Genomic DNA, 19,558 nt, shown 5'->3' on the forward strand with positions numbered 1-19,558 from the left:
CAGTGTGCTCACAACAAAATTTATTAGGAAACTGTGTTAACTGTTAATACTCAAGAAACTTCAAACTGTGTTTTTTTCTTTTTTTTTTTTCTTTTTTTTTTTTTTCTTTTTTAACGAAACATAGGCCTTATGAATTGATGGCATTCACACTGAATGAAAACTCTTCAAGCCACTTTAGCTGTTTTGTAGTCCTTTATTGGGAACACTATAGGTTTCACACCATATGGTTCCATGTCTGCCGGAACATGCATGTATTATAGGAATACTTTTATTATTTTATGCTTTTATGAAGACATGTCTGCAAACAACTCTCAGTAAGTAACGTAACTCTCTCTTTTATGGCACCTGTCATTGGTTTACCATTATGGTTTGCCACATATACTGCAAGCGATTCCTTAACAAAGGTTCATTCATTTTCATAATTTTCCATCACAGGGAACTTTATGGTTTATGGTATCAAACTTGGGATAAACGTTTGCCGATATTAGCTTCTACAACAACGCCCCCAATTGCCAGTCTTCACTGTCAATCCAATCAATTCATAAGACCTTTTTTTAGTTAAAAACCAGGTTGAAGATGTTAAATACGAGGGCTATCCACAAAGTACATTACAGTTTGGAATTAAAAATAAATAAAGTATTGGAAATTTTTTTTGTTATATACAGATGAAAGCCACACTTAAATACTACTTTTCCACATAGTTGCCATTTAAATTAAGGCACTTATCGTAGCGATGGACGAGCTTGGAAATTCCTTCGTCGTAAAATTTGGCCCCCTGCGCCTTCAACCACGTGGCGACTGTCTTTTGGGACAGAAAAGGTGTGATTTTTGTGGATTTCCTGGAAAGAGGCACTACAATAAACTCTCAAAGGTATTGCCAAACTCTGCACAACCTCAGAAGAGCAATACAAAACAAGCGCAGGGGCAAGTTGGGCTCAAAGATCTTGCTGATTCACGACAACGCCCGGGCCCACACGGCAAATGCCACTCGTGAAGTTCTCGAATCTTTTAAGTGGGAGTTGTTTCCTCATCCGCCGTACAGTCCCGACCTGGCACCGAGCGACTCCTACTTATTCCCAGCAATGAAGAAGTGGTTGGCTAGACAGCATTTTGATGACGACGCACAGCTTCAAGAAGAGGTAACCACGTGGTTGAAGGTGCAGGCGGCCAAATTTTACGACGAAGGAATTTCCAAACTCGTCCATCGCTACGTTAAGTGCCTTAATTTAAATGGCAACTATGTAGAAAAGTGCCGGCCGAAGTGGCCGTGCGGTTAAAGGCGCTGCAGTCTGGAACCGCAAGGCCGCTACGGTCGCAGGTTCGAATCCTGCCTCGGGCATGGATGTTTGTGATGTCCTTAGGTTAGTTAGGTTTAACTAGTTCTAAGTTCTAGGGGACTAATGACCTCAGCAGTTGAGTCCCATAGTGCTCAGAGCCATTTGAACCATATGTAGAAAAGTAGTATTTAAGTGTGGCTTTCATCTGCATATAATAAAAAAATTTCCAATACTTTATTTATTTTTAATTCCAAAACTTAATGTACTTTGTGGATAGCCCTCATATTAACAAAATAATTTTTTAGCTGTTGCTGTCTTATGTACAAAATAAACTGTTTCAGTTGAAATAACTCTCCACAGCCACCACTATGAGAAAATTACCTCTTCCACTATTATGTTCCGGCTTGCTGATGACCTTGCTGTTTAGTGCCCTAAATTATAAAATCAGCATCATCATAATCATCATCCCTACTATGCTCTGTTTCTAATAAAAAAAAAGTACTGTGCTATAATCAGATTAGCTGCTCAATAAACCATATCCTAGTTTTCCATTCAAAAATGATAAAAAGAGGGATCTTCATAAGAAATTTTTCATTCATAAGCCAAGTCTCAGCCTACTTGTGATTGTATCATTGTTCTTGTAAGGGACACAAATTTGAAAACATTACATGCTGGACACAATACGGAGTTTCTGAGCACTCTGTGATGTTGGCTAAGACAATACTGAGAATGAGGAGAATCCAGTGGGCATCCACAAACTGTTACAATATCTAAAGTAATGAATTTTGACATAATGGCAAAAATCTATTTATAAAATAGTGCAACTTAAATACAGTACTCCCTTTCCCAGTAAAGTGGGTATGTCTTGACAGTCACTTTGGGAAGCCCAGCTATAAATATTGACTAGAATAGGCATTTTCAGAAGAAAATATCGATCTTAAGTAGCATAATTTCCTCAGTGAGGCCAGTGTGACAACTATATTCTCAGAGAATAATCTGTTCTCAGCAGACCATTCTCTGACGCACACAAACAATGGAATGGTGGTATGCAGAAAGAGAAAGTTTGCTCTTCTCGAATGACCCCCTCTTGACTCAGAATTCAATCTTGAAGAAAACAGATGGGCAGAGATGAAACAGATATTGCTAGAAAACTGACCTACCCCTTGCTACAAACCTCATTTTACCTCTGAAACACCACGGAGACTGCTTAGGTGTTGAAGACAGAAAATGAACAAGTCATTACACTTGTGCAAATTATGCATATGGTCACCAAAATAAAAGACTCTTTCAGTATTATTAAGTGGCACAAAATTTGTAAGTTCTGTACCCAAGTGAGAGCCCAAAATGTTTTAGTAACAATGGTGATAATTTTGTCAATTTTGCATTTTCTACAATTGAAAGAAACTAACATAACACAAATATTCGCCAAAGATGTGTCCAAACCAAACATTGCAACAGCACAGCCACGTTCCAGTCAGTCAAGTAATGTACTGAAGTATCAAGACGCACTGGCCACTTCACAATCATGTATGTCTTGCTACTGTTCCACACAGACATCAACTCATTACAAGTGCCTTTCCCACAACTAGTCTGAAAAATAATATGGTAATCTAGTCCAATGAATCTTATGACACCAGCTTTCTTTTTTGTTTTAGGGGCTGTTCCTCTCATTCTGATTCACAAGGTGTAAAGCACACAATTATAATATTTAATGTGATGGGCTGCTGCACGACATGGTGAATAGTTAAAAATCTTCAATCAACTTTGTTGCAATCACTTATGACTGAAAGGTAGCATGGGAGTACTGAAAACTCTAACCCACTTTCCCTATTCTCTGCAATATCAAAAATAATTTATTCAATCATGAAAGATAGGCTAATGAGTTAGATGAATAAGTACCATATTTTAATGAAGCGCAGGTTGGTTTCCAAAGTAGAAGAAGTACAGAACTAGCCAATAAACAGTTAATAAAACTGGTCCTTGAAGCCCGTGACAAGAGTGGCTGTTTTACAAGCGTATTCTTAGACTTGTTCAAGGCTTCTGCCACTGTTGACCACAAAATATTACAAAATAAGCTAATAGTGCTATGTGTAAGAGGAATGGCCAACAAGTGGCTCCACCCCTACTTGAGAAACGAGGGTGCAGAAGGAAGAGAGCGTTCATACATCTGCTGAAGGTAATTTTTTGCTAAAACAATTTTCAAATGAGAAACACAAACGTAGATGGCCCCTCTCAATAGTGTATGGGGCATCCAATTCTTTCCTTAATATATAACAGTGATGTTGCAGATAATGAAAATATTTTGAAAAGTATAGGTTTTACTTGCCACATAGCAGAGATGTTCAATCTCAAACAGGCACAACAAAAAGACTGTAAAACAACTGAGCTTTCACCCAAAAGGCCTCCTTCCAAATTAGATAACACACACACACACCACACACACACACACACAGTCTCTAAAGGGACCAACCGAATGAGGCAGTGTAGTTGTTAAGACACTGACCCCATATTCAGGAGGATGAAGTTTGCTCTGTGCAGCCACCCTGATTTAGGTTTTCTGGTTTTTTCCTAAACCACTTCCTCTCTCTCTCTCTCTCTCTCTCTCTCTCTCTCTCTCTCTCTCTGTGTGTGTGTGTGTGTGTGTGTGTGTGTGTGTGTGTGTGTGTGTGTGTGTGTGTGTGTGTGTCTTGAAGCTACTGAAAAGATGTTCCTTATAAAATACTGAAAACAGTTTCCTTTTGTTTATTTTTGTATTTATTTATAATCAGTACTTATTATTACAGCTGTAGTCTTACCTATTTTGTTTTTCAAATCAATGCACTGTGATATGTGAGGAAACTGAAGAATTTTTCTCCATTTCTTACTTTTTCCTTTGTTACTATCTGCACCCCCTGAAAAAGGTTGATTTCTATTGAAATAAAAATACATAAAATACATAAATTTTAATTAAGTAAAAAATTCACAAACTTGCAATAACAAAAAGGTGTTTAACTGCACCATTAATTATACTGCTAACAACTACTAAGAACATTAAGTTGAAATCATCAGCCTTGAGTTTCAAACTCTGTTTCTACTTTTAAGCATGGTGCATTTTAATCCCTAAGATGCTTAACATATTATTTCATGATTACCTCAAGTCTACACAGTTGCTATAAGAAGTATGTTTACAAGCAACCAATATTTAAAATACTAACCTATTGAAGGGTGTAAATTATCTACACTTTAAATCCATGTAAATGATAACAGAAGCAGCAAACAGATAATGACAAGAGACTATGCTAAAAACTTTTATATGACCCTCCAGGACTTGAAACCTATTATACTTTAAATAAAAACTAAGTTTGTAACTGAAGGCTGATGATCTTTCCTTTATGGTCTACAAATGTAAATCAGTCACGGCTCCAACTTGGATAAAATTAACAGTTACTTTCTTGCACATGAAAGCAAGACAGATACTGCAATGATGAAATTATCAGAAAGGAAATAGCATACAAAAATTGTGGCACACACGGTGAGAGGTACATTTAAAGATCAACCAGCTGCACCCATTTTTTATCTTACATTCTTCTTCTAAATTTTGTACAACACACATACTCACCCTCCACGGCCATATCAACATTAACTTTTGACAAATTGCTAGCAAGATGGACATACCAGCACTTCTGGAAGGGGACATAGCTGATGTGGCATTGTGTAAGGAACGAGGAGGTTACAACTTACAACATAAAGAGAAAAGAAAAGAAAGGGTGGGGCTGGGGGCGGGAGAGGGGGGCGGGGGGGGAGAAGAGAGCAAATGGTGTGGTCAAGGACGCACCTCCAAGCGCGTGTAGTTGCCTGTCATGATGACACTTATAACTCGTATCGATGAGAGAGAAAAGAAAGCAAAAATTAATAATAAAATTATAAACAGCCGACCAATTGCAAAGGATAAAGAATTCTTTACCTAGTAACTACGCTCGTTGATTACACTCAGTCGGTTGTGAGCTCTGCAGGATCCATGTACTCATTTATATTTACGTGACAAACCCTAATTCTAGGGCTATATTTCATTTTGACAAATGGAGCTATGCCGATATTTGTAAAAACGGCGATGGTACATTAGTCCTTACTAATGTAAAATTGCCACCTTCTGAAGAAGACAAATTTATATTTGTCGAAACCTAGATAAAGAATTCTTTATCCATTGCAACTGGTCAGCTGTTTATAATTTTATTACGTGGAACCGTTGCTGTCGTGCAGCTACGTTAAAAAAAAAATTAATAAATACATACACACACATATATAATAGTTAATGCCCGTGCACCAATCAGCTAGGCCTATAAAACAGAGGAGAAACAGATAAATTTTGTGAAAAACTATGAGATTATCCCAAAAATTCCAAAGAAACACACTATAACACTGCTATGGGATTTTAATGCACAACTAAACAGAGAGAGAAAAACTCCGAGAACATTGTAGGGGTAGGGAACTACCCAGCTCACAGAAGGCCAAATAAGAACCGTGAAAAAATAACAGAACTCTGCAGAGTAATGAAATTAAAAGCTTTTAAGCATCTCCCGGAAAACTAAACTCTCCAGACTCCAGTTTGGGTGAATTTCAAATGGATCATGTTGCAATATCCAGAGATTCCTCCCAAAAAATCCAGAATGTTAAGGTAATAGGAAACGCCAAGTTAGATTCTGATCACTGTCTACCAAAAATCAAAGTGGAATTCCAAAAGAGGAATACCATGAGACAAGTCAAATCAAGGACTCATGAATAAGACACAGAAAATCTCAGACAAGGAAGAAACGTTAGCTATAAACTTGAAACAAAAAATCCAGAAAATTGGGAGCAATGGAAACAATCTCTTATTCAAATACCAACAGAAACAATTGTCTTGATCAAAATCTAATCATAACGCATATATGGAGGAATCTGGAACGTGATGAAGCAGTCAAAATAAGAAAGTACATGGCAAAAATGGAATACGAATGCAGAAAAGATTCCTTGAAACTTTGAAAGAAACAGCTAAATTGATTAGGAATACCAAGAGACTTTATGATAAAAGCCAATTAAAACATACAGACTACTACTTCAATACAAACAATACTAGAAAATTTTATACAACTTTCTTTTGAGAGTCAAGAGATACCTGAAGACTGCTTTGATCCACTCACTGTACAAAAGAGGTGATAAAACCCACATTAACTACAGAGGCATTTCTCTTCTATCGGTTATCTATAAAATCTTATCAAAAATCAAACAACGGAAAATCCGGAATAGAATGTAACAATATTATGAGAAGGAAAGTTGCTATTCACCATATAGCTGAGATATATGTGCCTATCTGCAACTTAGCATCTCCACTATATGGTGAGTAGCAACTTTCCTTCTCATAATTTTGTTAAATCTTATCAAAAGCATTGTTAGCTAGGGCAGAATAAAAACTCAACCCTCAAACTGATAAATATCTATGTGGTTTCAGCAAGCTGATTTGCAAACATCTTTCCACCCAGCGACTTATCATTTGCTGCCCCCCCCCCCCCCCATTTTCCTTCGCACATTTTACCTCTTGTGAGTTTTATGTAACTTACATAAATTCTCTATTTTGGCATAGCTCTCAACCTCGCTCCCCAAGGGGTCATTAGTAATAACTGTTGCACAGAAATCCTACAGCTGTGGTGCCTGTGTCACCTGTGTCAGCTTCACACCCCAAGCAGTTGTTTATGTCATTAGGGCCTAAACCAGCCCTGGGTCTTGGAAAAAAACAGATCATGTTGAGAGCAGATTCTCAACTTGCGGTCAACAATATTGAATCTAAAATAAGAACTAAAATTTTGCAATCACTTTTGCTGACTTCAAGAAAACCTATAAGGCAGTGAATAGGAAATTAAATGTATCAAATTCTCAATGGACTGGGCTTCGATAGAAGTTTTGAGATGAAAACTTCAGGGAGATTTAATTGTGTTCTAGAAAAAGTAATAAGAGAATGGAGGACACTCACTCAATGAGGGAATTAGATTATGTTACAAATGGGCAACCTACCACAGACTGAAAAAATTACAGACATTATTATTCTATGACCATACCCAAAGGATGAATCATAGAATGATAAAAATACTGTTATTTCAGATTCCAAAATGTTTCCATAAGAAAACTGGAGTCACTAGACCAGAAGAGAGAAACTTCAAGAAATTGTGAGAGGAAGCCATAGTCCATAGTGGCTCATATATAAAACAAGGAGAAGAAAATAAAAACACGAACTTGGGCAAAATCTCGTTTTTCTATATCAACAAAAAAATATACATATTAATAATCCACAAAACTGATTATCATTTTCTAGGTCATCAGCAAAAATTAAGTACATAACACAGTTTCCCTTATATAGTGGCAAGCAACTCCAATCTGACAGGTAAAATCAGCATCACAATGTACTTAGCTGTCCATCATATTTTTCAGGCATATTTTCCACGAGTCAACTGTTCCTCAATGCAAGTCAGCAGACTGTGAATCTTAACTGACATTATGTAAGTAATTGTCAGTTTTGTGACAGTCAAATAGCATGGAGTTGTAGAACATACTGGGGCGGAAAAAATAAAATAAGGGAGGAAGAAATCAAAGCAGATTAAGAGTTACATAATCTCAGGGTAAAGTCCAAAAAATACAGTTTTCAAACGTCTACCAGGTTCTTTGCACTTTCGGCTGAGACAGTGACCATATGCATGAGAGTTGGCTTTGGGTGAATGTGTGCGTTTTCTATTTTTGAAGAAGGGCTTCGTGTGAAAGCTTAATAAAAATATGAAGTCCTTTTCATTGTATCTGTCTGCAAATCAACATCTCCACTGTGTGGTGAGTAGCAATCAATCCTTTCCACAAGTGGTGGATGGATGCATTTACAGCCAACAGCTCATTGTTCCTCACATACAGCCAACAATCCTCTCACTGAACAGCATCCTGAGGCAACAGTACGGGAACAGTTCACAGTAGGACAACACTGTGCCATAATGCCTCTCTCGCAAGCCACTGGCTATGTCAGCTGCTTTCTTTCACTGGAATTCCTCTTAACTCGATACTCAATACAATTCAATATCATCCTTCCCCCATCTTCGCAGATGGCATTCATAAATTGTTTGATGAGCAATGATGGAATTTCGGCAATAATACACATTCCCCTCCCCCCTTCTTTTTATCACACAGTTGATCAGCTCCAGTGTTCCCTAGAGTTATACAGTTTTGTGTTGTTCCCTGAGAGTTCATTTGGGAAAAAAATATTCAAGAGATGAACCATAAAAATAAATGAGCAGCCAAGGGAATCTTTTACTTGGACTCCTCATAATATAGCTAATATGCATCAAAATATACAATAATGGAATTGCAGCATTAATCTAAAATATGTAAAAGGAAAACTGTAAACTGCATGGACTGTCCGTTACCCTCCCAGTACTGGAAGATAAATTCTTAGCTTCTTAAAAATCCAAAATAGTGAGTTATTCCAATCTCAGCATTCAACATTATTATTCATAATACCCATTTCTAAAAGATTACCTACACACAAAGTTCTCACTTTTCACACACTTACTGGAAGGTCATTCCATGTGTGGCAAGTATGCAGTATGCTGCAGTGAATATCAAGCCCCTCACTCAGAGCTGTAGCCCTATTTCAAGCAGCACCTGGACCTTGAATCTCCCCCTGATACCAACAACAATTCCACTACATGCAATATCAATATAATCAAAGCAAATATGTTGTGCAACATGAATACTAGAGACAGATGGAGCTTCTCGCAGTTCACCTGACCCCGCCACCTGGATGGAATATTGCCTGCCTGCCTTCACAAGCTGCGGCTGGAAGTATCAAGACAAAGTTCACTGAGTAAAGACTGCTTACATCACCACCACCACCACCACACACTTCTGGAACCTGGCTTGTATCTGCTGTATATCAACTTCAGGTTGCTCCACAGACAAATAATTACAGTACCGTCAACAACTTTGTGAGGACATGCAGACACACTGGTATCATCCTTCCACAGTCTTAATTTACTAGCTCACATTGACCCAGAACATTCAGATTTCATGGATTTTTATACTTTGCTTTAAATTCAGAATTAAATTTGGAAATTTGTGGTAAGGTCTTATGGGACCAAACTGCTGAGATCATTGGTCCCTAAGCTTACGCACTACTTAATCTAACAAACTAACTTACACTAAGGACAAAACACACACACACACACACACACACACACACACACACACACACACACGCCCGAGGGAGGACTCGAACCTCTGACGGGGGGAGCCACGCGGATCGTGACAAGGCACCTCAGACCGCGCGGCTACCCTGCATGGCAAAAGATCCAGAATAATAAATGTTGTGTATGTTAGTACAGAGGAACCTTAATAGTGAGTACAAAACCAATGAACCTCATTGTGGAGGCTAGGAATACATTAGGTACCAAATGCCCCACTAGAAGCCAAGCTAATCCCCCCTGCAGCCAATAACTCTGAAATAATGTTTTCTGGTGAAACCACATGCAGTGTTTCCACAATCATTCTGGGACCACACAAAGACTATAAAGCTGGAGCAGCTGAGTTCCATACACTCAATGTAATATACAAATATAAAGTAAATTACAAGTAATTCCCACAATAATCAGTGCAGATTAGCTCTGGTTATAACATCTTGTTAGTATATATTACATATTATACAGTAGTAGCTGTTTCAGAAAGTAAAGCTTTACTAATTACATGTCCCTCAAGTCTCGCCGTTAAGGGATTTACAGAGCACAATGTATGAATGTGCACTGTGGTCACCACAGAAAAGCAATGGATGGGAAGTTGTGAAATGAAAATAATGGTAAGCTCCTCATCTACTGATGCATGAGCGAAAAAAATAGAGGGAACATAATGCTACACTCGAAGCACTTCTGTGGATAGTAATTTAATGTGGACTTACATAGTCTGATAACTTTGTATTGATTTTTTCAGATCTCTTATGATTTTGAAATGTAAGTTTTTACCCACCTGTGAAGTTGGCAGTGTAACTGCACTCTTCACACTATTTCCCTCCCCTCCCAAAATGGTTCTCCATCTTAAGGGAGTTGAAACCAGCCATCCATGTGTTTGTGAGCCATCAACACACTAACACACACACACACACACACACACACACACACACACAAAGTTCATGTCTGTCTGAGATGGGGCCAACATTTTCTGCATCTTGACATCACTCATCTTCATAACATACTATTTCAACACCTCACTAACAAGCCAGCCTCTCACTCATCTTTCTGTAACATAACGAAATGCCCCTCCAATACAGTATTTGGCATTTAAAAAAAATAAAAAATAAACTTTTTTTAACTTTGTGGACAGGTGCCCATCCTGACATCACAATTGTCAAGGTAATAAAGAGAGAAAAACTGCATGTGCCATCTGTCGATGAATCGTGTAAACTTTGTTCTGCATGTTATTGTATCTTAGTTGTGTCAATCATATTAACTACAGCAGAAGCAGGGGATCAGTCCAGTATTAGTCTAAACGAGTGAGGAAAACTGCCTCAAAACTACAAAACTACACTCATGATAGCTGGTGTACCAGCCCTGGAGATTCAGTTCAGGTTTCCACTACCTCCATGTCTCACAAGACAGTGCACTGCACTGCACATTATGCTACATGAACAGATCCCTCTCATTCGTTTTTTAGCCAATTTATTCACCCATCTTTTAGTCATTTATTTTGAACTGCTTATGTTGTACATATAACAATCCCTTCCCTATAATAGTATATTAAGCATCTCTATTTTAACTAAACATTCCCTAAAACACTTCTGATGCAGAAGGACGATGAAGGCATCTATTAGAAGGGGTCCACTTCTCAACCATCTGACACGGGATTGGTCCTCCTTCTTTAAGTTAGATGAACCCGAGAGAGTTCTGATACATTGGTAGGGAAATACAAGTGAAGTTGGGAACTATGGCTAGAAAGACCTAATACAAACGTGCCGTGGCACAGGCCACAACAATGTTTTCCATCCATCACATCAGCTTATTCTGTGCAGATCTAATTCTGTTGTAGCTGCAATTGATCTGTCCTCTGTGTGCACACAGTCTTCTACTATTTGACCAGCTACCCAAGTCCAGAAGTCACAAATAATAGGAGTTTATAATGACCACAATGCACAACCAATGGACAGCACTAAAACGGGAAACTCCCCATCATACCCCTCAGATTTTGTGGGAAGACGGTTCTATGCACTGCCTGTCAAGAACTGAATGCAGATGAAGCATGAAACAGGAAGAAAATGTACTGAAATGTGATAAATAAGCAGACAGAAACAATGAACGGTCCAAACTGAAGATGTGCAAGTGAATTGGAAGAACAATAATCACGTGGTTATGTGGTCATGGTGTTGTACCACAAAGTGGGCCATCAGTGTTCAAATCTCCCCTCGTGCCCAATTTTTCTCATTTTTCCCCCCACAAAACTTTGATCTGCCGTCTGGTCATGACGTGTCTGTTCTCCTTCTGTAGCTTTGACAATTGTCATACTGTACATTGTTTACATAATGTGAGTCATACGTTAAGAATACATTATCATCACAAGTAAATGTAGCAAATAGTGAGAGCAGGTGAGATGATGCATATACCTCTCATAGAAATGAAAACAACAAACAAATGCTTGTGAACTATGTTACAACAAAGTAATTCAAGAGGTAGAACTTCCAAAACAGAAAAGAGTCATAACTTATGGTACATGTGTAGAAAAAGTAGGAAGTATGTACGCTTGGAGGTCCTTTCCTTACACCTTGCTGTTGCAAACACATGTTACACCATGACACAGACACAGGCAATGTCTATAATTAAGTTCAAGAATGTAAATTATTAATGATTTTTAATTTTGTTGTTCTTTTTAAAGCTTAAGATTGTTAGTCATCAATAACAAAATAAAATGGGAGAAGGAAGTGGAAAGATTATATAGAATAGGATACATCAGTATAGTTAAAATAGACCATGATTACGTCAGTGGGTAAAAGGAATAGTGGAAGATCTGACACTTCCTTAAATAAAACTCTTTATGTAACAGTCGAACTCTATGCTACTGGGCAAATGAATTAGACACACTACTGTATAATGTGAAGCCTCTCCTTTTGGCCTGGTCTGATGGCAGCTGTAAAGTGTTGTCATATTGACTCCATGAAACATCACAAATGTTTGGGTGTTATCTTGATTCATCACTGCTCAACCACCACATACAACATGTGAAGATTGATTTGAGTTACATCGAAGTCATTCACATCTCAGTCAACGGGAAGGAACAAATGAAACTTACAGTTTTACTGTCCTACTGACAAACACAAATGGTTCAAATGGCTCTGAGCACTATGCGACTTAACTTCTGAGGTCATCAGTCGCCTAGAACTTAGAACTAATTAAACCTAACTAACCTAAGGACATCACACACATCCATGCCCGAGGCAGGATTCGAACCTGCGACCGTAGCGGTCACGCGGTTCCAGACTGAAGCGCCTTTAACCGCACGGCCACACCGGCCGGCCTGACAAACACATCATAAGAGAAAGCACAAGCTTCAATTGGAAAGCAGAGAGAAATTGGCAGTAGGGTCAATCCATACCACGTGGACCAGCACTGGTTGCTTGACCATCTCAGAAAGATTTTGTATTTGCTGGGTGAATTCCCGAATGTTTAGTAGTCACAAAAATATTTTTAAAAAATTTATTGTTTATTATTTTGAAATGGCGGCCATATCTGTTCCAGGCCACATGCGTTTTTTCTAACTTGCAAGCATCTCCATTTTTTGCAGTTATTCAGTAGTGGATTGTCCTAAGCCTTTCTGATAAAATGCATTTAGTTCAACACACTCTGGGCTATAAATTAACATCATTATCACTTAGCTGAATGCATTCTTTAATATATTTTTAATAGTTCAAAGTTATCACCCACAAATTTAAAAAACTCAATTTTTGAACAGTAGTCTTCCAAAGAAAGATTAATTTCTCAGCTTTAATATTTTTCTGCTATTACACTGTATAGTATAGTTACTTTTTATAAAGTATCAATGGTGAGCAGCTCACACTTAAAAATACACTATTTTAAAAATTGGATTTTTATTTTATTTTTCCATTTTGTGGTCTGCAATATCTTTGTTGGGGGACCAAATAAAAATCTGAAAATTTTACAGTTAATAGACCTTTATGATATCAAACTTCAGTATAAATTTCAACTTTGAGACTCAATTGGAAGTTGTGGAAAAAAGATTACAAACACGAGTCAAAAATAAGTTTTTTAACAACTGCGTGGTAGGCTAATCAAATAAAGTATACCAACTGCATAACGTAACACACCACATTACACTAGCTAAGGATTATTTGTTGAAACAATGCTGTGGTAATTGTTTCAGCAGGCTAACAATTCCATGTGCAAGCCTATAAAAGTCTGATTGTTGTCTTCCCCCTTACACCAACAATTGTCTACTCACACTATTTACTTCTTGCAGTGTGCAGTTGAAAAATGGTGTCTCAGTGTTCTGTTGGTGCTATTATTAATGAAGTATGTCATAAAATAGTGTATGAAGTGTATCCTAAAGACATTACTTTAATCGAAGATTACAGTGAGGAGAAAACGTGTTGTTTTACTTACGAGTCAGCCCAGAGGTCACATCAACATGAAAGTAACATGAAATGAAATACTTAAAACAATTTCATCACCTTTTTGGCCTGTCTTGCATGAACCCTTCTGAGAAACATAAGAAACCTAGAACAAAAGGTCTGTGAGAAATAACATTTGATCATTATTCTAAAAATAAAAAGCCCTTTTGTCAATCTCATACCACGAAAATCATTGTGTCCAACATGTTATTCTAAGATATTTGTAATTCACAAGAGAAAGGATAGTGGAACCTCAGATACAGAATTTTGTGACTTATCAGCAACCATTAAAAAAGTAGATACAGACTGTGATACCCTGGGTGTATTGCCTGCTGGTAAAATTAGAAAACTAAGTCAAGATAAAAGACCAAGTGCCTTGAATACAAAAATTGGGAAGTGGCAGCTACAGTCAAAAAGGATATCGAAGTTTGATTTCAAAATACAATTTGTATTAAAACAGATTGAAGTTCTAAAACTTCACCAACCAAATACGATGATTTGATAGAAAAACTAAAAACTAAATGGAGTACTTCAAATAAAGAGGATAAAATTAAGATTATCAATTTACTGCAGAATTCTTGGAGTTGAGGAAAAATTAGTGATGAATTTAATCTGTCTGAATGTCTTGTTAAGTTAACAAGGCAATCAGTAAAAGAACAGGGAATTTTACCAGCATTACAAAAGAAAAGTGCACCTAATTTCGTAGATGAAAACACAATCAATAACGTTATTAAGTATTATGATGATGGCAATTACAGCCATTTGATGTCTGGCAAAAAAAAAAAAAAAAAAAGACTGTTTCTGTGAAAGAAAATGGTACGAAGATTCAAAGACAAAAAAGGTTAATATTGTGTAACGTAAATGAACTATTCACTGAATTTAAAAAAGAAAATCCTGACATTAAAAAATTGGAAGATCAAAGTTTTGCGAGATGAGAGCAAGATGGTTTATTGTTGCAGGGGCATCTGGCACCCATAATCTTTGTGTTTGTATCATCAGAGCGTAAAGTTGATGATAGATGGGGCCAATCTTAGAGTTGGCTATAAGGACTTTTTGGAAGTTATGGTATGCAATATTGACAGTTACAATTGTATGGTCAAGGGAAAATGTGAAGATTGTCCACGCAGACAGGCCTTACTTGACATGTCTTAAGAATCCAAAGAAGACAATTTAATGCCTGACAATATAAAATACAAACAATGGGTGACAAGACAGAACTGAAATGGTGTCAGTCATAAAATCACGAGAATAGTTTTTTGAAGTGTTAGTGGCAACTGTTGAAAATCTAAAAATGCATCATTTTATTGGAAAAGCTCAAAATAAATTTTTGAAAGACAAAAAGCAAACCTTGATAGCTGATGAATGCTTAGTTCTTGCTGACTTTTCCGAAAATTACTTTTTTGTTGTTCAAGATGAAGTACAAGGGCACTACTGGGTAAACAAACAGGCCACAGTTCATCCATTTGTATTCTATTATAAAGATGAAGATAAACTAATGAGCCACAGCTTTTGCGTCATAAGTCACTACCTTGAACACAACATTACAGCAGCGCACATTCTTCAACTAAAACTAACAAACTACATTAAACAGCAGCATCCTTCCATAAAAAAAACTTCTTTACTTTTCGGATGGGGCAGCAAGTCAATATAAAAACAAAATATAAAAACAAAACAAAAAATTATTAACATCTCCTTTCATAAAGAATATTTTGGGTTTGATGTAGAGTGGCAGTTTTTCACTTCATGCCGTGGGAAGAATGCTTGTGATGGTGTCGGGGGTACAACAAAGCGAGCTGTCACAAATGCAAGTCTGCAGCGGACCGATGACAATCATATCATAACACCTCAAGAAATGTTGGAATTCTGTAAAAAAACATATCAAAGGAATTACCTGTTTTTGTACAATGTGAGGAAATACAAGAAGTCAATATAATGGAAGGAAACATTCCACGTGGGAAAAATTATATATAAAAACAAAGATGAGGTGACTTACCGAACAAAAGCGCTGGCAGGTCGATAGACACACAAACAAACACAAACATACACACAAAATTCAAGCTTTCGCAACAAACTGTTGCCTCATCAGGAAAGAGGGAAGGAGAGGGGAAGACGAAAGGAAGTGGGTTTTAAAGGAGAGGGTAAGGAGTCATTCCAATCCCGGGAGCGGAAAGACTTACCTTAGGGGGAAAAAAGGACAGGTATACACTCGCACACACGCACATATCCATCCACACATACAGACATACCAGGTGTCTGTATGTGTGGATGGATATGTGCGTGTGTGCGAGTGTATACCTGTCCTTTTTTCCCCCTAAGGTAAGTCTTTCCGCTCCCGGGATTGGAATGACTCCTTACCCTCTCCTTTAAAACCCACTTCCTTTCGTCTTCCCCTCTCCTTCCCTCTTTCCTGATGAGGCAACAGTTTGTTGCGAAAGCTTGAATTTTGTGTGTATGTTTGTGTTTGTTTGTGTGTCTATCGACCTGCCAGCGCTTTTGTTCGAAATACAAGAAGTCTATGACATTGTCTTGAAGGAAAGTACAACACTTGTCAGAAGATTAAAGGCACTCAATCTTTTCATTGTTTCGTATCCCATTCACACAGCTTACTGAAGTGTAAGATCACATCAACTTCGCCTGATAGTGAACTTCATCAGTGTGGAAAACTTGTACAACTGGTTCTTCAAAATAAAAGCATAGTGGCTTGTGTTTATGATGAACAGTGGTGGATTGGCGAAGTTGATAATATTGACATTCAAAACAAAGATGTACATGTTCTATTTTATCACCCTCCAGGACCAATGGCATCTTTAAAAAAAATTCAGAAGCATCAAGTTTGGATGCCACTTAAAAATGTATTAAGGAAGCTGTCTCCCATGGAATTTACAACTGTGACTGGGCGAACTTATAATCTAACACCCAAACTGAGTGAACAAATTTCTCAAATGTTCAATGAGCGATGTACTAAAAACAAATAACAAGAGAACAATATAATGTAATTAGTTGGCTTATTTTCATCAAAAAGTAAGTAATCATAGATATGATTAAATTATATACTGTAACTGATTTATTTTATTCCATAAGCCTAGATATCGCAGATGTTAAACTTATTTCTGACCCGTGTCTGTAATTTTTTTTCCATAACTTCCAATTGAATTTCAAAGTTGAAATTTAAACTGAAATTTGATATCATGAAGATCAAAAGTGTGAAATTTTCAGATTTTTATCTGGTCCCTCAACAAAGATACTGCAGACCACAAAATGGAAAAAAATCAATAAAATTCATTTTTTAAAATAGTGTATTTTTTTAGTGTAAACTGCTCACCACTGACACACTATAAAAAGTAACTATACTATACAGAACAATAGCAGAAAAAATAATAAAGCTGAGAAAACTACTGTTCAAAAATTGAGTTTTTTAAATTTGTGGCTGATAAATTTGAACTATTATAAATATATTAAAGAATACGTTCAGCTAAGTGATAATGATGATAATTTGTAGCCCAGGGTGTGTTGAACTAAATGCATTTTATCTGAAAGGCTTAGGACAATCCACTACTGAATAATTGTAAAAAATGTAGATGCTTGCAAATACGAATAAACACATGTGGCCTGGAACAGATATGGCCACCATTTCAAAATAACAAACAATAAATTTTTTAAAACATATTTTTGTGACTACTAAACATTGGGGAATTCACCCAGCAAACATAAAATTTTTCTGGGATGGTCAAGCAACCAATTTTTTTATTCTTGGACCACTCGGTATGGATTGAGCCAGTATCATTTTTAATAAGCGCCATCCCACCATTTGCTTCAATCGATCTAGAGAAATCTTGGAGAAGTGAAATACAAATGGCTGGATGGGGTTTCGGCAGCTCGTCCCACATCAGAACGCAGTGTCCTTACTACTAAGCCACCTTCTATGGTAAACACTCAATGGTGCCCCAGAGGGTCACCGCAGCACTCTCGTGTCCACTGAGTGCTCCTCAAATATTTCTTGTATAATTCTGAAATGACAGAGTTGTGCTTTCACTTGCTGAAGTTACAGACCACCTGTGGTGAGCTGTTGGTAAAGCACTGCCTCATGATTTTCAACAGACTCACACACTACCCTCTCAGCACATGTAAATAACACATTCAGTGACCCATTAACCCAGGTGGCCTTTTCCCATGCTTCTTGCCATCAATTACAGTGTTCCTGTGGCCATGATTAGAACTGTTTCCTGCGGAAAATGACACGCTGAGGAACAAGCCGGGTGCCCTTTCCGGAATGAATTTCCATCCTGCTGCAAGTAAGTGCCAATTTGAAACTTCCTGGGAGATTAAAACTGTGAACTAGACCAGGTCCCAAACCTGGAACCTTCGCCCCTTGCAGGCAATAGCCCCACTGACAAGACTTCTAGGCATGACTCACGACCCACTTTCACACCATTTTTCAGCCAGTACCTCGCCTACTTTCCAAACTCATGTCATACAGGAGTGGTAGTCCAACAAGGTATGAAGAAGATCTGTGAAGTTTTGAAAGTAGGAGAGTGACAATGGTGAAAGTAAAGATGTGACAGCACATAATGAGTCATGCCTTGGATAGCTCAGTTGGTAGAGCAATTGATCGTGGAAGCAAAGGGTCCAGGTTTAAGCCCCAGTTTGGTATACAGTTTTAATTTGCCAGAACGTTTCACATCAAGTTATCCTACAACAAGGTGCCTCTGGATGGAAAGGCTGCTCATCGTTTGTTTCTATTCATCATTAAATAGAAAAACAATTTGTTGTAATGTGAGCCTTATATCTGACAGAGCGAAATTTGACAACTCAGCACACTGTAGTTCACAATATATTACTGCAGTGGTGCCAGTTTCCCTTGAACCAAGATACTCACGGTATATCTGTTGTGACTCGCCGATCTTTCAAAGTGCCGCCGCACAGTTACGCGCGTCCTTTACATGCGGCGCTGTCTGCCAGCGATGCAGCAGCCACGCCACCTAAGCGGCCAGCCAGCCAGCGGCTGCTAAACTTGGACTCAGTGCTGATTTGACTGTTACCGTGTACACGTCTTCCTTTGTCTACTTGCTCTGTGACTTACATGTATTGTGTCGTTTCTGAAATATATGTGTTCAACCTGGCGTTATAACAATTGGCGACGAGGTAGTGATTTTTCTTTTCCATCGTTGACCCACAGATTTCCATGGCTACTTTAGAGCAACTATTGCAAGGTCTCATAGAACAGCAAACGCTTCTCACATCTGCGATTCGTGATTTCGTCATGGCATCCAATGCGGGGCGTCTCTCGTCGTTGTCTATACCTCTTTTTCCTCCTTACGACGAGATGGCAGAAGACTGGTCTGATTACGAAAAACATCTTCGACAGCACTTCTTGGCATTTCATGTCACGGACAAACAAACATGTAAGTCTCTGTTCCTTTCATGGATTTCTCCTCAAATGTATCGGTTGGTGTCGCAATTGGCTCCTTTGAAAGATCCTGCGTCTGTCCTTTGCTGAAATGTGCTCACTTCTGTCTGTGTATTTTCAAAAGCAAACGCATGTGGTAGCCTCTCGTGTTGCCTTTAATCGTTGTCAAAAACAACCGAATCAATCCTATCGCGCTTGGGCTGCTGAACTTCACGGCCTCAG

General features: G+C 37.9%; 1 protein-coding gene across 3 annotated transcripts in view; it reads right to left on the reverse strand.

The window, feature by feature from the left end:
• LOC124605225 (G protein-coupled receptor kinase 2) overlaps positions 1-19,558 on the reverse strand; it is a 173,549-nt gene that overhangs the window by 118,920 nt on the left and 35,071 nt on the right. For all 3 annotated transcript variants that reach the window (XR_006978624.1, XM_047136775.1, XM_047136776.1), the window contains one exon: positions 4,073-4,168. Coding sequence is in view for 1 of the 3 variants with exons in the window: in XM_047136775.1 (XP_046992731.1) it covers positions 4,073-4,168 (96 nt within the window). In the remaining 2 variants the exon portion in view is untranslated. Of the gene's footprint in view, positions 1-4,072; positions 4,169-19,558 lie in introns of those variants that run through there.

This window comes from Schistocerca americana, chromosome 3 (assembly GCF_021461395.2).
Source record: "Schistocerca americana isolate TAMUIC-IGC-003095 chromosome 3, iqSchAmer2.1, whole genome shotgun sequence".
NCBI classification, from domain to species: domain Eukaryota; kingdom Metazoa; phylum Arthropoda; class Insecta; order Orthoptera; family Acrididae; genus Schistocerca; species Schistocerca americana.